At 26.2% G+C, this 19,535-nt stretch overlaps 13 protein-coding genes across 13 annotated transcripts; 9 read left to right on the forward strand and 4 right to left on the reverse strand.

Moving 5' to 3' along the window:
• Positions 1 to 881: 881 nt before the first annotated feature.
• On the forward strand, positions 882 to 1,547 carry ENU1_022640 (Rab family GTPase; the record flags this gene model as incomplete). Its single annotated transcript, XM_008857045.1, has 2 exons — positions 882 to 1,007; positions 1,071 to 1,547. The coding sequence occupies 2 exons, from the start codon at positions 882 to 884 to the stop codon at positions 1,545 to 1,547; spliced, it is 603 nt and encodes a 200-aa protein (XP_008855267.1).
• A 96-nt stretch (positions 1,548 to 1,643) lies between these two features.
• ENU1_022650 (ankyrin repeat protein, putative) lies at positions 1,644 to 2,762 on the reverse strand (the record flags this gene model as incomplete). Its single annotated transcript, XM_008857046.1, has 1 exon — positions 1,644 to 2,762. One exon carries the CDS (start codon positions 2,760 to 2,762, stop codon positions 1,644 to 1,646), a length of 1,119 nt encoding a protein of 372 aa, XP_008855268.1.
• A 201-nt stretch (positions 2,763 to 2,963) lies between these two features.
• On the forward strand, positions 2,964 to 4,121 carry ENU1_022660 (hypothetical protein; the record flags this gene model as incomplete). Its single annotated transcript, XM_008857047.1, has 1 exon — positions 2,964 to 4,121. The coding sequence occupies one exon, from the start codon at positions 2,964 to 2,966 to the stop codon at positions 4,119 to 4,121; it is 1,158 nt and encodes a 385-aa protein (XP_008855269.1).
• A 121-nt stretch (positions 4,122 to 4,242) lies between these two features.
• ENU1_022670 (aminopeptidase, putative) lies at positions 4,243 to 6,726 on the forward strand (the record flags this gene model as incomplete). The annotated part of the gene is made up of 1 exon (XM_008857048.1): positions 4,243 to 6,726. One exon carries the CDS (start codon positions 4,243 to 4,245, stop codon positions 6,724 to 6,726), a length of 2,484 nt encoding a protein of 827 aa, XP_008855270.1.
• A 581-nt stretch (positions 6,727 to 7,307) lies between these two features.
• ENU1_022680 (RNA polymerase Rpb3/Rpb11 dimerization domain containing protein) lies at positions 7,308 to 7,565 on the forward strand (the record flags this gene model as incomplete). The annotated part of the gene is made up of 1 exon (XM_008857049.1): positions 7,308 to 7,565. The coding sequence occupies one exon, from the start codon at positions 7,308 to 7,310 to the stop codon at positions 7,563 to 7,565; it is 258 nt and encodes an 85-aa protein (XP_008855271.1).
• Positions 7,566 to 7,619: 54 nt separating this feature from the next.
• On the reverse strand, positions 7,620 to 9,650 carry ENU1_022690 (hypothetical protein; the record flags this gene model as incomplete). Its single annotated transcript, XM_008857050.1, has 1 exon — positions 7,620 to 9,650. The coding sequence occupies one exon, from the start codon at positions 9,648 to 9,650 to the stop codon at positions 7,620 to 7,622; it is 2,031 nt and encodes a 676-aa protein (XP_008855272.1).
• A 105-nt stretch (positions 9,651 to 9,755) lies between these two features.
• Positions 9,756 to 10,600, forward strand: ENU1_022700 (hypothetical protein; the record flags this gene model as incomplete). Its single annotated transcript, XM_008857051.1, has 2 exons — positions 9,756 to 10,165; positions 10,216 to 10,600. The coding sequence occupies 2 exons, from the start codon at positions 9,756 to 9,758 to the stop codon at positions 10,598 to 10,600; spliced, it is 795 nt and encodes a 264-aa protein (XP_008855273.1).
• A 136-nt stretch (positions 10,601 to 10,736) lies between these two features.
• On the reverse strand, positions 10,737 to 12,380 carry ENU1_022710 (serine/threonine protein kinase, putative; the record flags this gene model as incomplete). The annotated part of the gene is made up of 1 exon (XM_008857052.1): positions 10,737 to 12,380. The coding sequence occupies one exon, from the start codon at positions 12,378 to 12,380 to the stop codon at positions 10,737 to 10,739; it is 1,644 nt and encodes a 547-aa protein (XP_008855274.1).
• Positions 12,381 to 13,137: 757 nt separating this feature from the next.
• Positions 13,138 to 14,241, forward strand: ENU1_022720 (hypothetical protein; the record flags this gene model as incomplete). Its single annotated transcript, XM_008857053.1, has 1 exon — positions 13,138 to 14,241. The coding sequence occupies one exon, from the start codon at positions 13,138 to 13,140 to the stop codon at positions 14,239 to 14,241; it is 1,104 nt and encodes a 367-aa protein (XP_008855275.1).
• A 275-nt stretch (positions 14,242 to 14,516) lies between these two features.
• ENU1_022730 (DHHC zinc finger domain containing protein) lies at positions 14,517 to 15,389 on the forward strand (the record flags this gene model as incomplete). The annotated part of the gene is made up of 2 exons (XM_008857054.1): positions 14,517 to 14,869; positions 14,966 to 15,389. The coding sequence occupies 2 exons, from the start codon at positions 14,517 to 14,519 to the stop codon at positions 15,387 to 15,389; spliced, it is 777 nt and encodes a 258-aa protein (XP_008855276.1).
• A 99-nt stretch (positions 15,390 to 15,488) lies between these two features.
• Positions 15,489 to 16,238, reverse strand: ENU1_022740 (hypothetical protein; the record flags this gene model as incomplete). The annotated part of the gene is made up of 1 exon (XM_008857055.1): positions 15,489 to 16,238. One exon carries the CDS (start codon positions 16,236 to 16,238, stop codon positions 15,489 to 15,491), a length of 750 nt encoding a protein of 249 aa, XP_008855277.1.
• Positions 16,239 to 16,544: 306 nt separating this feature from the next.
• ENU1_022750 (hypothetical protein) lies at positions 16,545 to 17,987 on the forward strand (the record flags this gene model as incomplete). Its single annotated transcript, XM_008857056.1, has 1 exon — positions 16,545 to 17,987. The coding sequence occupies one exon, from the start codon at positions 16,545 to 16,547 to the stop codon at positions 17,985 to 17,987; it is 1,443 nt and encodes a 480-aa protein (XP_008855278.1).
• Positions 17,988 to 18,233: 246 nt separating this feature from the next.
• On the forward strand, positions 18,234 to 19,247 carry ENU1_022760 (ribose-phosphate pyrophosphokinase, putative; the record flags this gene model as incomplete). The annotated part of the gene is made up of 1 exon (XM_008857057.1): positions 18,234 to 19,247. One exon carries the CDS (start codon positions 18,234 to 18,236, stop codon positions 19,245 to 19,247), a length of 1,014 nt encoding a protein of 337 aa, XP_008855279.1.
• Positions 19,248 to 19,535: the final 288 nt, after the last annotated feature.

A 19,535-nucleotide genomic window follows, 5' to 3' on the forward strand; every position in this document is an offset into this window, starting at 1 on the left:
TCTTCTCTAGTTCCTTCTGTGAGATAAAATCTTCAATATCATCTAATAACTACTAATTTTAAATAACAAAAATAACAAAAATAATCTTTAACATTATTAAAATTTTTAGAAAAGAAAAAGATATTCAACAACGAGACAAAAAGTAGATGAATTAATTCAGTCTAACAAAAATAACAAAACTGAGACAATAAAATTATAACATTTTTTTGTATTTATGGGAATTGTTAATATTGGGTATAATTAATAAAAAACTAGATCAAGAATGCTGTTAGAATATAATAAATTTGGCAAAAGAACACCACATAAAATGAAATTAAAAATAATCAATTTCTTGAAAGTTTTATCCTTTTTTCGGAATGAATAAAAGTATCATATTTAAATATAAAATTAATACAAAAATAAAATGATGATACATTAATAAATTATTTATTAATAATATATTGTTCTATTCATAGACACTTCATATTTTAATAACGGATAAATAAAAATAAATAAGAAGGAATTTAAAAATAATAAACCTAAAAATAAGTTGAATCATTAAGAATAACACCAAATTTATTTCCCTATCTATTTATAAACAACCATTAAATAAATTATTATAATAATTTTTTTGAAACAATTTAACTTAAAATATTAACATATTACAAACATATATTTTTTAATTAAAAATGCTTAGTTTTTTATGTTTTTTTTTTTAATTATTTTCCTCTGAACAAATGACAAGGAAAAGTTATTGACTCAACCAAGAAAGAAATAAATATTAATACAATTATTATGTGTATAGAAATAAAATAACATTCTATTTTTCGGGATTGAAGAAAAAAAGATGAAAAGTGAAATACAGAAATTGAAAAGAACTTAAAAAAACTAAACTTATTTGAATGACCCAGAAATATAGCTTTAAAATTTGTGTCATTGGAAATGAAAAAATAGGTAAAACATCTCTTGTACGTAGAATTCTTGAGGATAGATTTATTGAAGAATCAACACCATTTGAAGATGTTTCTGTTTGTTTTATTAAAGAAAAAGAAAAGAAACAACATTTGTAACTGAATAGTATTGATTTATAGGTAAATAAAAAAGTAATTTATGATAATAAAGAAGTTATTTTAAATTTTATGGATCCATTAGGAACAGATATTAGTACAACTGCTACATTTTATAATGATGCAAATTTATTAATTGCAGTCTTTGATGAAACAGAAAAAGATTCTATACAAAATTGTAAAAATTGGTTATCGTATGGAGATAGGTATATTGGATCACAATATCTTAAATTAATTGTAGGAAACAAAATTGATAGTAACGATAAAAAAATATCAGAGGAAGAATGCGAAGAAGTAGCCAAAAGTTTAAATTGTGAATATTTTGAGGTATCAGCTAAAACAGGAGAAGGCATTAAAGAGTTATATGAACAAATGATGAAAATGTTGTTTGAACCATTAAATCCAAAAGAAGATAGTAAAAAATCATCAAATAAAAAAAGTGGAAAGAAACAATCAGAAAAAAATAGAGAGAAAAAGAAAGGAGGGTGTGTTTTACTCTAAAAATTAATTTTTTTATTTTGTTACATTACCTTTTTAAAGTTTTTATTAAAAATAATAATAGAAATAGAATTAATGAAGAATAAATCAATCAAATAATCACCATTGAAGATTCTTTAATTCATTATAATTTGGTAATTGAATATCTGGATATTGTGTTGGTAAAAGGTTAATCATATCATCTATAAATCCACGTGGAAGAGATTGAACTGATTCTAAAACAGATGGTACTGAAATATGTTTTAATAAAGTGGATATTAAACCTTGAAATAATGATTCATAAAAATAACGATGGTCTTGTGTTTTAAAGAACTCAACTAATATACTAATTTCAGATAAATCACTTTGAATAATTTGTTCAATTACTTTTGTTATTAATGGAACTATTGCACCTAGACGTTGTGGATGAGAAAGACGAAGAATTTCAATACCATAAGTAATAGGTTTATGACTTAATAATAAAGAATCAATTGTGTGTGTATAACAATAATTCAACATTACAATAAGAGGTTCTGGTGATAAAGAAATTTGTGAATTAGAAGGAATTAAAGCAAAGTATGGTATTTCATTAAATACAATAGAAGAATGAACGTTTAAAGGTGCGTCTAAAGGAGGTGTAGAATTAATGAAGTAATCACAAAGTTGTTTATCAAATGGTTGACAATCAACTTCATAAGTAAAATCTCCAGATGGAACCATTAATTTAGATGACAAATCACCCCATTTTGATAAGTTCATTTTAGATAATCCTTCCATTAATTCTTGTGGTGTAACATAATCAATAAACATTCTAATTAAATTTATATAATTCTCTTTACAACAATAGTCAATGGCTGTTGGTGCAAGTCCATTTGAATGAAGTAATATATATTCCGCGATTGGTAAATATCCTCGTTTACATGCTAATGTCAATGCATTATTCTTTTGTGAATCAACAATTGCTGGGTTTGCATTGTCATGAAGAAGTATTCTAGTTAATGTTAATCTACCTCCTTGTACAGCAAAATGTAATGGAGTTTTTCCATTGATTGTTTGTACATTAACGTCTGCACCATATTTTATTAATACTCTAATAACTGCTTCATTTCCAAATAATGCTGCATAATGAATAGGATACATCCCATTTTCATCAGGTGAATTAAAAGGCATTCCATCATCAATCATTTTTATTAATTCATTAGTACCTCCATTTTGACATATTTCAACAATTGATTTCATGAAATGCTTTTTTCTCTTTTTATCATCTACAAATTATAATTCTAAAACAAAAAATAATTTTTTAAATTTTGTTTTTTATTAATTATATTAATATTATTAAATATTATTACTGTTTATTAGTTTTTTTCTTCTTTGCTTTAATCAAAAAAAAATAAAGAAAATTTTGTTAAAACTAAAAATTTGTGATAATAAAAAGTAAAAATGCAAACACCACCTAAACCAAAACCTTTGAGTGATGAAGACCTTTTTTCAAATTGTTTAGACTTAGCATATTATCAATATAACCTTGAGTCAGTTGAAGATGAAAATGATGGATATGATGAATTTGTACAATCATTTGAAGAACTTTATGGTGCAGCACGTCAACGATATCAAGGTAAAACAAATAATGAATCATTTTATAAAAGAAAGAATGATAGTGTTACTATATTTGGTAAATTATATGATGCTTGTTTAAATTCATTTAATACAGATGATATTCTTGAGTTTATGGGAAGTAGATATGAAGCTATGGAAAAAATGAAAGTTGGAGTAAATAAATTTTTAGAAGGATATCCAAATATTTCTAGTGTTGAATTAACTAATATGATTGTTACAGATCTTATAGAACATAGGGTACGTCCAATTGATAAAAATATTATGAAGTCATTAAAAAATGAATTAGGTGATCCATTTTATTTTATTTCTGATGCTCTTCGATTTGCTCTTGTTCCATTTCTTGATGCTGCTAAAGGAATTGAGACAAAATATGGTAAAAAATATCCAGAAGCTATGATGAATCTTTTTGAAGATACTGTTGTAAAAACTGTTGATTCTGCTAGGCTTTTATTCAAAAATGATTTAAAAGGTGTTGAACAATTTATTAAATCCTTCATGAAAGGTCATCAAAAAATGTCTGGTAAAAATGCACAATTTAATGATATGATGGGAGTATTTGGTGCTCAATTAATACTTGAAAAGTATTGTAAAGCACGTAACCTTACTTATATTCCAGATGATGGTAATTTTGAAGATTTATTAGTATCTATGCAACCAATGATGAGTGCTATGGGAACAATGCAAGAAATTGTTAGGGAATTTCCTCGAAATGAAGAAGAAAGTAAAGGTGATGAAAACAAAGAAGATGATTCATTATTTGAAGAATGTCTAAATGAATGTAAAACAAAAGATTTCTATTATAACTTTAATATGAATGGAAAAAATGTTACTGTATGGGAAGGAATGAGTGTTAATGAATTAATGATGGAATTTAATATTAAAGAAGAGAAGGAAGAAAATCCTCAAAATAATATAACAAATCAACCAACTACCACTATTCAAATAGAAAATGAAATAAAAGATGAACCAGAATATATTTAGTCTTCTCTTTCATTAAATTAATTGATTTATTTGATAAACCTCAATGATGTATTAATGAGTCGTCATAAACGTTCTTTCAATCATTTAAACTAAAAATTTTTGAGAACTTTATAATTCTTTAATGACTGAAATTTTGCCAACTAACTTTATTCCTTTACATTATAAAGTCTATGTTAAACCTGACCCTGCACTAAGTTTAAATTATGGTAAAACAAATATTGTAATTAATTGTATTCAACCAACAGATGAACTTATTTTGAATGGTGTTGGAATAAAAGATATTAAATCTCGTTGTATTAAGCCTCAACTTCATGAACTAGTTGTCAAAGAAGATAAAGAAAAAGAACAATTAATTTTTACTGGAGTTCATTTTGAACAAAGAGAATATGAAATTGAAATTGAGTATAATGGATGTCTTCCTGCAGATGATTTATGTGGATTTTATCAATCAAAATATGAAATTGATGGTAAAACTAAAATTATTTGTTGTACTCAATTTGAACCATCTTCTGCACGTAAAGCATTCCCATGTTTTGATGAACCAAATTATAAAGCCACTTTTGATATAATAATGGAAGTACCTAAAGGAGATGACTGTTTTTCTAATATGCCAATTAAAGTTGTTACAGAACATGGAGAATTTAAAATTGTTGAATTTGAAAGAACTTTAAAGATGTCTACTTATTTAATTGCTTTTATTAATGGTGAGTTTACTAGTTATTATGGAGAAACAGTCAGAGGAATTAAACTAGGACTTCATTTCCCAAGAAACCATAAAAATGTATCCAAATTTGCTCTTGAAACTATGAGTAAATGTCTTACATTATATGAACAAGCATATGATATTAAATATCCACTACCAAAATGTGATTGGATAGCTTTACCAGACTTTGAAGCTGGTGCAATGGAAAATTGGGGATGTGTTACTTCACGTGAATCTGAAGTTGTTCTTCAAGAAAATGCTTCTAGTCAATCATTAAAACGTTGTGCCAGTGTTGTATGTCATGAATTAGCACATATGTGGTTTGGTGATTTAGTTACAATGAAATGGTGGAATGATCTTTGGCTTAATGAAGGATTTGCTAGTTATATGGGAGATTTATTTGCTACAGCCACTTTATTCCCTGAATGGCATATGAATGTTTCAAATGAGTTTGAGTCAGTTCTTCCAGCTCTAGATTCAGATGGATGTATCTCAACTCATCCAATTAGTGTTCCAGTAAAGAAAGCTAGTGATATAGAACAATTATTTGATTTAATTTCATATGATAAAGGTAGTGCATTGATTGATATGATGATTAATTATGTTGGATTTGATAAATTTATGAAAGGAATTAGTTTATATTTGAAGAAGTATATGTACGGAAATGCAATTAGTGATGAGATGTGGGAATGTGTTGGAGAAGTTTGTGGTATTAATTTAAAAGACATAGTTCAAGAATGGACATATAAAGCAGGTTTTCCTGTTGTTTCAGTTAAAATAGAGAACAATAAATTATTTATTTCACAAGAAAGATGTGGATGTACATCAGAACAATTATGGAAAATACCAATGATTCTTTCATGTGGAGAATATAAACAAACATATTTGTTAACAGAAAAAAGTGCATGCATTGAATGGAATCAACCTTATGTTATTGCTAATACTATGAGTACTGGATTTTATAGAGTTCAATATTCTGAACAATTACTTAATATTCTTCAACACCAAACCTTATGTCAAATTGAAACAATGGGTATTCTTGATGATTTATATTCATTATGTAAACTTGGTAAAGTTTCATCAAAAAATTATCTCGCTTTTATTGAAACTTTAAAACCATTTGTATCAGATACTTATCAAGTTGCACGAGTTGTTTGTGAACATTTAGCTGAACTTAAAAATGTTTTTAGAGGAACTGAAGTTGCTCAATTTGTTATTCAACAAAGAGAAAGATTACTTGGACCTGCATTACAACAATTAGGATTAAAAACTATTCCAGGTGAACCTATAGAAGATGCTAAGTTAAGAAGTTTATGTTTAACAACTCTTAATAACCAAGAAAGTATCAAAGAAGCTTTTAATGTTATTGAAGTTGGTGATTTAAGTAAAATTGATGCAGAAATGAGACAACCAATTTGTTCAATTGCTGGAAGAAATGCTACAGAACCAATTTTTGAGAAATTATGTCAGTTATATTTGAATGGAGAAACACCAGAAATAAAAAGAAATGCATTAAGAGGATTAGGATTAGTTAAAAATGAAGAAATTATTAAAAAAGTTATTGATTTTGCAGTTAATAAAGTTAGACAGCAAGATTTCTGTTTTATTATGATTCTTTCATTATTAGGTGAAAGTGAACTTCCTTGTCAATGGGTAGAAAGTCATATTGATTATATTAATGAGAAATTTGGTACAGGAATGTCTTCTATTAGAAATTGGATTTTAGAAGGACTTTTAGGACATTATTCATCTCATGAAAAATATCAATATTACACTCAATTCTTTATCGACCATCCAGCTGTAGGTTCTGAAAATACTATTAAACAATCATTAGAGAAAATGCTAAATCGTGCAGACTGGATAAAAAGAGATCTTTCTGATATGATTTCTTATCTTCACTAATTTAAACTTCAGTTTATTATCTTTTTTTTTGTGTTGTTTTGAGATTATTTCTTTTGTATTAACATTGAGGTCAAAATAAAAAAGAGATATTTTGTTGTCATTAATCTTAATAAAAATAGAATAGATGTTAAAATTATGATAACTAAGATAATTGATATCATTCAAATCAATTTCTCTTAAAAATGATTTAATCATTCTCTATAATAAAAGGATGTTCTGATAATAAACTGATATGAATTTTATAAATAATTAAAAAAAGTTGAAGTATAGAATAAAAGTAATAAAAAAATACAACAATTAGTGAATATCATCAATAATATATGAATGAATCAAATGAAATATATTGAACAAGAGAGTATGACAGTTGAATATAGATTTATTCTAAATAAAGAAATGACTCAAACAAGAATATCAAGAATTAAAAGAATTAAGAAGTGAAGATTTTTTTAAAAAGAAATAAAGAAAAAGGAAATATGTTAAATGAAAAAAAAAAAAAGATGAAATTTAATGTGAATGAAAGTATCAATAAAAATGAAAAAAAATAAAAACCCTAAAAAAAACTTAGATTTAAAATTTGATAGATGTCAAACGGTATTAGTTATACTATCGAAGGAGAAGATCACACTTTTGCTAACCCATTAAGACATGTTATTGCAAATTTACCAGACACAGATTTGTGCGGATATAGTATTCCTCATCCAAGTGATACAAAAGTTGTTTTCAGAATTCAAACACAAAAATCAAGCAAAAAAACTCCTTTTGATGTAATGGAAGATGGTTGTAAAGAACTTATTAGACAAATGGATGAATTAAATGAACTTTATGAAGCTGCTTTTTAAATGATTGATTTTTTAAATAATAATTTATATTGAACAAATAAATTAAAAACTCAATCAATTAGCAGAAACAAGTGGTGGAAGAGGGAAAACTCTTCTGTACAATGCTAAAGTTACAACATCATTTGATTTTAACTGTTGTTCAAATGTACATTTAACTAAACCTTTTTCACCTAAAGAACATAAAATATTTCCACACACTCCTTGTTTTGTAAATAATTCAATAGGTTTAAACCATTTAGCATCTGATGGTTGAGTAAATAATCCTCTAATTGTTGCTTTTCTTTTACCAATTTTAATTGGTGTTCCTGTTAATAATACTCTTTCGATTAATATTCTTGATGGATCTACATTATCTACTGTTCCAGTAGCAACAAGTTCTTCATTTCCATCAACGTTCATAAATAACATCGCAGGTGCTGGTGGATATGTTATATATCCATAAAATGATCCAATAACACAACTACCAGGAGCAGCCCATCGAATTATTTTATATTTATTTCCCATCATTCCATTTTCAGTAAATACAATATTTCTTTGATATCTTCTATCTCCAATTTGGATTGTAAATGTTGTATTTGATTTTAATGGTAATGAATCTGGTTCTATTGTAAATAATACATGTATAATTGATTGTTCATTTTCATATTGTCTTAATGAACAAAAAACTTTGTTTACTAAAGAACCTGCATATTGTGGTGTTGATATATAAACTGAAACATATGTCCCTTCTTCAACTCCATCTTCTACATCTTTAAAGCATTCACACATTCTTTTATAATTATCAAATTGAACAAGATCATTATATTCTTTTGGTAGTTCTTCATCACAATCCCATTCACTTTGTCTTAATGATCTAAGTCCTCTATACCCTTTAAAAGTTTCTTTAGCTGACTCTCCTCGTTTAACTCTATATCTATCAGGAAATTCTATATATTCATTAAATAACCTATTTGTTCTTTCTTCATCAGTTTCATTAAGATGTTCTTCATCTTCTTCTTCCATATCTAAAACATCATCAACATTCATATCATCTTCTTCAACTTCCTCAACAACTTGTTCTTCAAGCTCTTCTCCTTCATCACCAACAATCCAAGCTCCTGTATAACTTCCTGCTCCAACTGGTACTTTTTTAGTAATATGAACTACAGTAGTAGTATTGTTTTGAGGTTTTGAAATTTCTTCTTCACTCATTTCATTAGATTCTTCTTCTTCTTTTTCTTCTTCATCTACCTCTTCTTGTTCTATCTCAAATGAATGCTCAGTTTTATTTCCAACACCATAAGGGTCAATATCAGTTCCTATAGCCTTAACACTAACATCTCCAATACCAACAATATACCCACTATATAATCGACTTAATTGTGACCTTCTTACATACCCATTGATAACAACTCCATCTTCTTTCTTTTCTGCTGAATCAATAACAAAATACCCAGGTCCTTCAATCTTAGTTTTAACAGCCATATCACACAAATTTCTAACAATTAATCCCCCTTCTTTCTCTGCATCATATACTCTCATTCCAGACCACCTTCCTTTCTTTAATTTTCCTTTCTCTCCTAATAAAACAATATCACCTAATCCTTGGGCAACCAAGAAATCTAATTTTTCTTCTTCTTCTGGTGTTGTTTCTCCTCCAATGACAAATACCATAATATCAGCAATTTTACCAACATCCATTCTATTCCAAATATCTTGTTGTGTAAACCAAAGAGCTAATCGTTTATTAAATTCTGTTTTGACATATGTAATATCACCCCTAACACTTGCAACAGTCCAATGTTGAGATAATGTTTGAACAGTTTGTTGAACATTTCCACCTCCAAGACTCATAAACCCAACAAGTCTTGGAGCACCAATTCCCATTTTTTCTTTTCTATTTCTTTCTAATTGTTTTTGTCTTGAAGCCATTTGTCTTTGTTTTTGTTGGTTTCTTCTAACTTCCTTTGGGTCAGCCAAAATTGGTCTACAAGAAACTGCTTCAGTTTTCTTTTTTCCTTTAATCTTTTGTTGTCTTTTAGATCCAGTCCTACGTTTAAAAGGTTTATTCTTTTGAGATAAACTACCTGATTTATGATGTTCCATTGGAAAGAATGGTAAATTGAATTAGGGTTAAGAAGATTGTTGAAAGGAGAAAGAAATAAAAAAATGAAAGAAAAAAATAAAAAAATTTTTAAGTTGAAGAAGTTGATGAGTGAGAACGTGAATTGGGAAGAAATTTTAGGAATGAAGATAAATGAATTAGACGATAAAAAGTGTAAGACTATTGTTGAAAATTCTAGTATTATTCAAAAAATTAATGAAATAATCCATAATAATTTAACAGTTTGTGTTGGTCAATTTATTTATCAATTAGCTAGTGATGAAAAGTATGAGTTATTAGTAAGAACACTTATTCCTTCATTATTATATCGAGTTCTTTGTTCACCAACACCAGATATTATGGCTGCATTTGTTCGAGTTTATAATGAACGATACAAATATTTAACAAAAGAGAGTTATAACTATCCTTTTATGTCTAATCTTTCAGTATTTTATAAACCGACTGTAAATAAGAGTAGTTCTAAATTAACAAAACAAAGTCTTAATAACCTTGAAATGTTTGTTTTTATCAGTCTATTTAATAATTATTTATATATTGATTATATAGAATAGAAAAACAAAGTCAATTAGATGAATTACTTCATGATGTGACATCACTTAATATGAGTAATGAAGAAATGGATTTAATGTTAGCTTTTCTTATTCGAGATTTTGGTAAATTACTTGTCAATGAATCAAATTGTATTCATCAAATTTATCTTCGTATTATTCAGGAGATTATTTTATTTTATTCTCAAAAAACATGGAATTTAAGTCAATATTTTACTATTGAAGTTGCAATGACATTAAGTTATCTTATTGATGATGAAGAATCATCATTATTTAAGGAGGTATTTAGTCAGTGTATGGATTATGCACAAATAAGTAATAATTTTTCAATGTTATTGATATTAACTCAATACGAAGAATATCTTACATTACATACTCATTAAAAATCAATATTTTTTTATAACTTTCTTTTTTTTTATATGTTTTTGGATAACAAAAAAAAATAAAAGTAATAAATAAATAATATAAAATAGAAAAAGATTCAATCATTTGATAAGTATTATTTTCTTTTTCATATCATTACACCATTTCAATTTTATTAGAGAATTCTTGTAATAATAAATCTAAAAGACTGAAATGTTGGGATGCATCAGGGTCCCATAACATAGCTTTATGACAATCAACAGCACATGTATATTTTTCATTAGAACTTTTAAGAATTGTTAATATCATATTATACGGATCAACAAAATATGATATTGGATTTGTTCCAGTAAAGAAAACTTGAAGTGAGTTGTCTGTAAATAAAAATACATTAAAGTCTTCTCTTACAATAAACTTACGAACAAGACAAGTTTTTAATCCAGTTTTTTCTGGATTACCTCCTTTTAGTTGTTTACAAAATCCATTAATAATACGACATTTTTTATTAACGTCATGAACTTGTGAATCAATTTTTTGTGCTTCAATATCTAGTCTACTCATATCTCTAGCGAAATAAGTATAAAATCCATTACTCATAAACATAGAAGTACTATCATTAAAATTAGCTGCAATAGTTCCATCATCTAACATATATAATACACCATACTTATCTGTTTTATCTAGATAATCAACAATATAATTATATTCTGACCCTGAAATAATACATGCATTTTCTGCTGGTCTTTTAGATAAAATCATTTTAAGTGAAGCAATAATAGATTCACTTGGGTTGTCATGAATAGAAATTATATCATTTATACCACTTCCTCCAAACTCTAACATTGTACAATCAATATCTTTTGATAACGCTTCTACAGGTAAACTATTTGGAACTCTGTTTGGTGCAAAAAATGCATATTCTAATATTTCTGATGCACTTGGACGTAAAGAAGAATCTTTTTGTAATAAGGCACTAATTAATTTTACTAATGTATCAGAAATAGGACGTTTTGGAAATGAGAACTCACATTTTTCAATTCTTTTATATACAACTTCTCTTGTTGAAGAATTAAAAGGAGTAATTCCAAATTTTAAATAATATAACATAACACCAAATGCCCAAATATCTACTTGATACGAATGACCAGTTTTTGCAATAATTTCAGGTGCCATTGATGTTGGAGTACCACACATAGTCATTCTATTTTTATGTTCTTGATCTATTCTAGCAGCTAAACCAAAGTCACCAATTTTAACATTCATATTATGAATAAAGATATTAGCTAATTTTAAGTCTCTATGAATAATTTTACAACTATGAAGATATACTATTCCTTCTAATACTTGTTTCATCCAATATGCTATTTCTGGTTCATGTAGTTTCTTTCTTTTAACTAATACTTCTTTTAATGTTTCTTGATTACATAAGTTAAGTAAAATATATACATATTTATTATCTTCAAATACATCTTGTAATTTTACTATTCTACAATTATCTAATGAATTATGTATTTCAATTTCACTTTTAAGTTTTGTTAAAAACACTCCTTTTAATGGTTCTTTACGAATAACTTTAGCTGCATATTCTTGATTAGTACCTTTTTCAATTACTTTAAATACTGTTCCAAAACCACCCCTTCCTAATAATTTTACTTTTTCATATTCTTTTTCTTTACGTATTCCATCTTCAATTATTGTACAATAAATAGGATTAAGATCCTTTGCAACTGATGGGTCATTAATTGAAGCAACTTTTTTCTGTGTATTTGGTTGTCTTGGTAATTTAGGCTCTTTGCTCATTATTTGGGAGATTTTAATTTGTTTTTTTAAGTTTTGTTTTTTTATTTTTATTTTTTTCGTTATTTTTTGGCTTTTTTGTTATTTTTGTAATTCAATTAATATTATGTTATTTATCCCATTTAAAAAAGTATTACAAAAAAAAGAATTTTTTTTCAAATTATTCTATCCAATAACATTATAAAAACATATTATAAAATGAAAAAACATATTTATGCAATTTTCTTATTACATCAATAAAGTGCCATTGATACTTCAAGAATATCTTTTTTCTTTTCAATAAAGAAAAAAAAAATAAAAATAAATAAAGATTATTCTTCTCTTGTTTTATTTTTAAAAATAACTAGGGTTAATAAAATTTTATTTAATCAAAGTATTAAACAAGATTTATGAGTCTTTAATTTTTTCTTTTTGCAGAATATTAGTTTTAGTATATTGAGTTTTCATCTTATAAATAATAAAAATAACTACTAATTACACTCAAATTATTTTTGAAGTATCACTTTTTAATGAAAAAAAAAGTAAAATTTTTGTTCTTTCTGTTATATCCAGATATTTTCGGGAAAAACTGAGAAGATTAGGATATTTAAACTCAACCTCAAAGGACTTTCAATAAAAAATAATTATTTCTATACCCTTCTATACTAATTTGATTAAGTAAAAGGAATAATGGATTGTTATTCTCAATGACTCAAAACTAAAGGGTCCTAATAAATGGGGAAGAACAACTTAGATTTGAAAACTTTTTTCAGTTACTGTGATGTCTTCTGCATTAAGAAACACCAAAAATGGCACTGAAGCCAAACGAATTTCTGTTTCATTTGAAGCTGAACAAGAAACAACATTAATGGCTCTTCTTACTCAATATGGAATCAAATTCATTATTCAAAGTCCACGAAAAAGTTCAGACACTTGTCAATTTATGGATATTAAAGAAGTAATAATTGATGAAGAAATATACAATTTTGCTGAATATATCGAACATTTGATTTATACAAGTGGAAAGACAGTTGATGAAAGTAAAAGTCATTATACTAAATATAATAAAAGAAATCATACAGCCGCTACTAACAATTCATTAATTTGTATGCTTGAACAATTAGGATGGAAAATTGTTTTAAAGAATACTAAAAATTCTTCTGTTACATTAAAAATGTCACGTATTAGTGTTTTATCTTTGGGGGCAATTGTCATCAGTGGAGAGGACATCGCTCGTATTGGAGGTTTACTCAATAAGGAGCTCAAGGGTGTTGTCCGTGGTCACAAGCGTGATACTTCACTGATGATTTCTAATGTTGAGCTCCCATTATCATCATTTATTAACAACTTTAAATTACCAACTGAATTCAATCTTAAACCACTTCATCGTATGATGCAACCTATTTCTATTTCTTCACATATTGGTTCAGCTAATGATGTTATTTGTCAGGAATGTATTGTTAGACCAAGTTATGTGAGTGAAGTTAGGAAAGACGATGAAGATGATGAAACTAGAGTTATTACTATTGAGCCAATAAAAACTGAACAAAGTGAGTATAGAAAACTAAACGAACTAAATACACAAAATGAATTTTTAGAAGCAACATTTAATGCACAAACAAGTTCTCAGTATGATAATGAACTTCCACCAATGCCAATTAATGAAGATCAACAATTTATTAATTATTACAATTCTCAAAATGGGTCTTGTGATTTGATTAGCAGTTTTACTTATTATAATAATTATATAGAGCCAAATAATAATTATTATTTTATGTTAACCACAGTTGAGACACCAATTATTGAGAATAATGACAACTTCTATTGGTTAAATTGTAATGACAATGGTTTTATTCAATCATCAGCTTACAACCCTTCAGTGTAAGGATGTAAAGCTGATGATTTTTAAGACCTTTTTCAGAGTTTTTTTCTAAGGTTAAAATAAACTCTTTGTTGCTGATAAAATGAAAGACATGAGTAATAAATCAACTTAAGTTTTTTAGTTTTAAAAGCGACTCAACTTGACATTGAAACATCATACAAGAACGTATGAGATAATTCATTGCAAACCTATTGAAAAAAAGCTTTTGTTTTCTTTCTTTATTTTAATTTTCAAATAAAAATATTTTTATTTTAATCTGATAAACTAAATAAATAAAAATGAATTCAAAAGAAAGGAAACTTAATAAATTTTATGATTCGATTGAACATTCATTATCAATAATTGCATATTATTGTGTACATTTATTAACAGTATTATTATTTATTTTAAGTAGTTTTAATATAATACCACAATATAATTTAATATATCCAATTAGTTCATTAAATAATATTTGTATACAAAGTATTAATTGGTATTGCTTTTTCTGTATTGAATATTTCTTAATAAAATGTAAAAATACATCAAAAAATAAAATTTCATTTCGTTATTATTCATTTAAAAGAACAGGATATTGTAAAATATGTTGTAAAGAAAAATATTTTAGAGTTCATCATTGTAAAACATGTAATTCGTTTGATATTTAAATATTTTTAATTTATATCTTTTAAAGAAATAAACAAAACAAAAAGAAAAAGAAGAAAAGAAATAAATATATTAATTTAAATAGATGTACATTAAGAATGGATCATCATTGTTCATGGATGAATTGTTGTATTGGATTACATAATATTCGATATTTTTATTTATTTCTTTTATATGGAACAATAGTTACAATAACAAATTTTAGTAAAATAGCATTAATTCTTTATTACCATTCTTTAATCCCTAATTTCTCTTTTGTTCCTTCATTAGTTGGATTATGTATTTCATTCTCTTGTGGTATTTCATTACTTATTCTTTTATTGGTTCAAACAATTTTTATTTCATTTAACTGTACTACTATTGAATGTTTACAATTTATTTCTTCTCTTAGTTCAGGATTAATATATAAAAATAAATTTAAAAAATCATTATGGAAAAATTGGTGTGAAGCATTTTTAATTGAAGACCATCAATGGCAACTTCCTATTAAATTTCTTCCTTTAAATTAATTAAAAGAAAAAAAAAAACAAAGAATAAGTATGATTTTATTATAATACTTTTATTATATTTTTTAATTAACTTAATAAATTAATAAAAGAAAAAGTAAATTAATTAAATTTATCTTCTAAAGGTAATTCAATACTCATGATTTCACTTAGAGAATTAAATGATAATCTACTAAATATACTGTAAATTAATATTATTGGTATTAATGTAAAAATATTAGAAAAACTGAAACGAGAAACAATTGGTTGAAAACCATACATCATTAAATAATACATTTTTACTGTAAAAATTATAAATACAAAGATAAACAAATTACATATAAATGTAATAATACTTTGTCTTAATGTTTGTTGTATCCAATTTGATTTAGTTTCAGGAAGAACGGAATAATAAGGAATATATAATCTATCTAAAAATAAATAAAAGATTGAAGAAGACAATCCATAATAAATTCCACAATGAATCATTAATGTAACTGATTCATCAATTAAAGTATTTTCTATATAATATTGAGCTAATATACCATATTCATAAAATGAAATAATTCCTAAAACAATAGAACTTATAACAATTGTTATTAAACAATTTAATCCTCTTTTAGTAATAAAATATAACCCTGGTTCATCATTAAATATTTTATTTTCTGTACATTTCCAATGAAGTATAATAACATTAATTCCATTAGTTATTGAAATAATAATAATACTTGTTATATTTCTTTTTGTTATTGAATTATATAAAATTAATAATATTCCATTTACTATTATATTTAATATTATAATTTTTGTACTACAAAAAATCACTCTTTTATACCCTTCTTTTCGTTTTTGAATTTGAATTGGAGTATCCATTAATTTTGAAGGTTAATTTATGAGTTTAGTTTTTTAAGATGTTTATTAAAAGAAATTTTAGTTTTTTATATCATAAAAATTGTTTTTTTTGTTTTTAGAAAATAAAAAAAAATTTGTCATCTAATGAGATTTATTTGAACTAAAAATATTCATATAACGCAGTATGAGCAACACGTATTTAATGAAAGAAAAGAAAGATGAAAAAAAAATGGAAGAGTATATTAAAAAGAATATTAATGTTTGGATTAATTTTCTTTATTTTTTTGAAATGAAAAGTAACTAAGATATAAGGCTATCAAAGGAGCTATGAAAAATTATAAAAAATTGATTTCTGCTAGTGAAGGTTATTGTAAAAGTGAATCTGCTCATGCAACACAAACTAAAATATTAACTGATTCATTGGTATTACAAAGTAATACTGGAATTAATGATTTAGATCAAGGAGTAAATAATATTATTGATATTTTACAAGTTATGTTTGCTGGAAGAAATGAAACAGCTAGATATTTTAATGATCAAATAATACCTATTTTAAAAAAGAATGCTTCTGAATACCCTCGTATGGTTTCTAATTTTGAAGATAGGTATAGAAATGATTTGAAACGTGCTGACTCTAATATTGCTTTATCACAAAAAAAGTTAAAGGCTCAACCCACTGAATTAAAACAATTTATGGAAGAAGTAAAACAAACAGAAACTTTAAAACAACAATGTATTGTTCAAGGACTTCATGATACAACTAAAATGGTAAGAGAATTATATTGTGGATTGATTCAACTATTTTGTAATTTATTTGAAAAAGAAAAGAATGCACTACAACAAATAGTGGATGTATTGAAAGCAAATGAAGCTGAAATTCAAAAAATGGCTACTTCTAGTACAAATTTTGGTGAAGAAGTTGGAGAATTGATTAAAGCTAAAAAACAAGTTCTTATTGACCTCAAAAAATTAACACCAGAATTAAGAGGTGTTTTAAAAGCAGCTGGATTAAAGAGAAAAGATTTATGTAATCCAGAAACTGTTAAATTACTTATTGCTACAGTTGAACAAGCTGTCAAAGAAGGTAAATGTGACCAAAGTGTATTAGACCAATTAACAGCTACTCCTGGTTCAGAAAATTCATTAGTCAAAACTTCTTTACCCAATGGTAAACAAAGAAATGCTGAGTTAGAGGATTTTGAAGAAATTGATATTCCAAACTCTAATAAAAATACAGCCGTCCCTAGTACTAATTCTCCTCAAGCTGTTAAAAAATCTGAACATGAATTAGAAACACCTTCTGCTCCAATTATTCCATCTAATAATGAAACATCAGAACCTAATACTCAAACTAGACGCCCACCACCTCCTCTTCCTAGTCGTAAGGTACCACCTACATTACCTTCTCGTTCAGATAATAATATTCCTCCACCATCAGGTAATCCACCACCCCCTCCTAATTTGAATATTCCACCACCTCCTCCTAGTTTAAATGTTCCACCACCTCCTCCTACAGTAAATACTTCATCTCCTACTCCAAAAACTACACCTGCTGTCTCGTTACCAACTGGTGGAAGATCATTTCTTGATGATATTAGCAAAGGAGGACATGTCCTTAAGAAAACTGAACCATTACCAGAAAAGAAAATGACTGTGGCACAACAAGATGATCTAACTAGTATGCTTGCTAACGCTATGGCAAACAGACGTAAAGATATTGAGGTTGACACATCTGAAGAAGAAGATGACGATGATGAATGGAGTGACTAATAAGTGGTGTTATGACTAAATTAATACATTTTATTGAAGGAATTTTCTAATTATTTTAATTAAAAACTTGCTTAAAGTTATAGAAATAATGAAAGTAGTTTTGTGCAAAAACTACATTTTTAATGAAAATAAAAAATAAATATTCGAAAAACGAGTTTATTTGCTTTAATAATTGATGGAGTTATTATTTAGGGTTGGAAATAAAGTTAATAATGTCCAACTTTAAAATTAGTTATAATTTTACACATGTCAAACTATCTTAATCTCCCATTGATTGTACATACGAAAAGAAGTAAGTACTTTGCTGATCTTTTAGCTGAAAAGCTTAGATATCCAGTTCTTCCTGTTATCCGAAAACAATTTTCTGATGGAGAGTTATATTATAAATTTACAATTCAAAATAAAACATCATTAATTGGAAAAGATGTTTTAATTGTTTGTTCAATGGTTGATGATCAAGAACTGTTAGAATTAATTCGTCTTGGACTTGAACTTTCTGAATTAGGAACAAGAAGAAGAGTGTTTGTTATTCCCTATTTATTATATCAAACAATGAATAGAGCTTCGTTACCAGGAGAAGTAGTTACTTGTAAGTCAACAGTAAGAATGCTTTCAAGTATTTCTACATGTGGATTAGGTAATTTGTATTTGTTATTAGATCTTCATACAAGTGGTATTATTCATTATTTTGAAAAAACTCAAGCAATGGAATTATATGCTCAAAAACCTTTGTATAATGCTATTGCTAAAGAAGTTGATTTTCAAAATGAAGATGTAGTCTTTGGTACAACAGATTTAGGAAGACCAAAATGGGTAGAAACATATTCAAATCTTTTTGGAGTTGGAATTGTTTTATGTAGAGCTCCAAGAGAACTTAATGAAAATTCACCAGAAATTATGAAAGAACCTATTGGCGAATGTAAAGGAAAACATGTAGTATTATATGATGACATTATTCGTTCAGGAAAAACTGCAATTGCTGCAGCAGAAAATTATTTAAGACATGGAGCAACAAAGGTTACGTGTGTTATTTCTCATTTTGCTGTTACAAAAGAATCAATTATTCAAAGGTTAGAACAAAGTCCTATAGATAAAATTATTATTACTAATTCTCATATTAATTCACAATTACCTGCTGTAAAACTTTGTAAAAAAATTAGAATTGTAGATGTTAGTTGTGTGTTTGTTGAACAAATTGTCTCTATCTATGGTTCCGTTGGTCCAAAAACTTCTTCTCCATTTGTTTTTGCTCTTGATTAATGACAAACACTTGTTTGTTTATTTTAGTTAATTTCTTCTACCTAAAAGAATGATTATCTTTCATTTTTTTGGTTTAACAAATAATTCAATTTTTTTGTTTCTTCTTTTTAAATAAAGTAAAAATTATAACAATTTATGAAAGAAATTCATGAATAAATCAATTCGTTAAAGAAAAGGTGATTTAAAATAAGTTGTCATCATCTTGTTTATCGTCTTGAATAAATGAAGAAATGTCAATTGCTTTTGGTTGTTCTTTCTTTTCTTCTTTAATTTCTTCTTTAATTTCTT

The sequence above is a fragment of the Entamoeba nuttalli genome, assembly GCF_000257125.1.
Source record: "Entamoeba nuttalli P19 unplaced genomic scaffold asmbl_2402, whole genome shotgun sequence".
Lineage (NCBI taxonomy): Eukaryota > Evosea > Mastigamoebida > Endamoebidae > Entamoeba > Entamoeba nuttalli.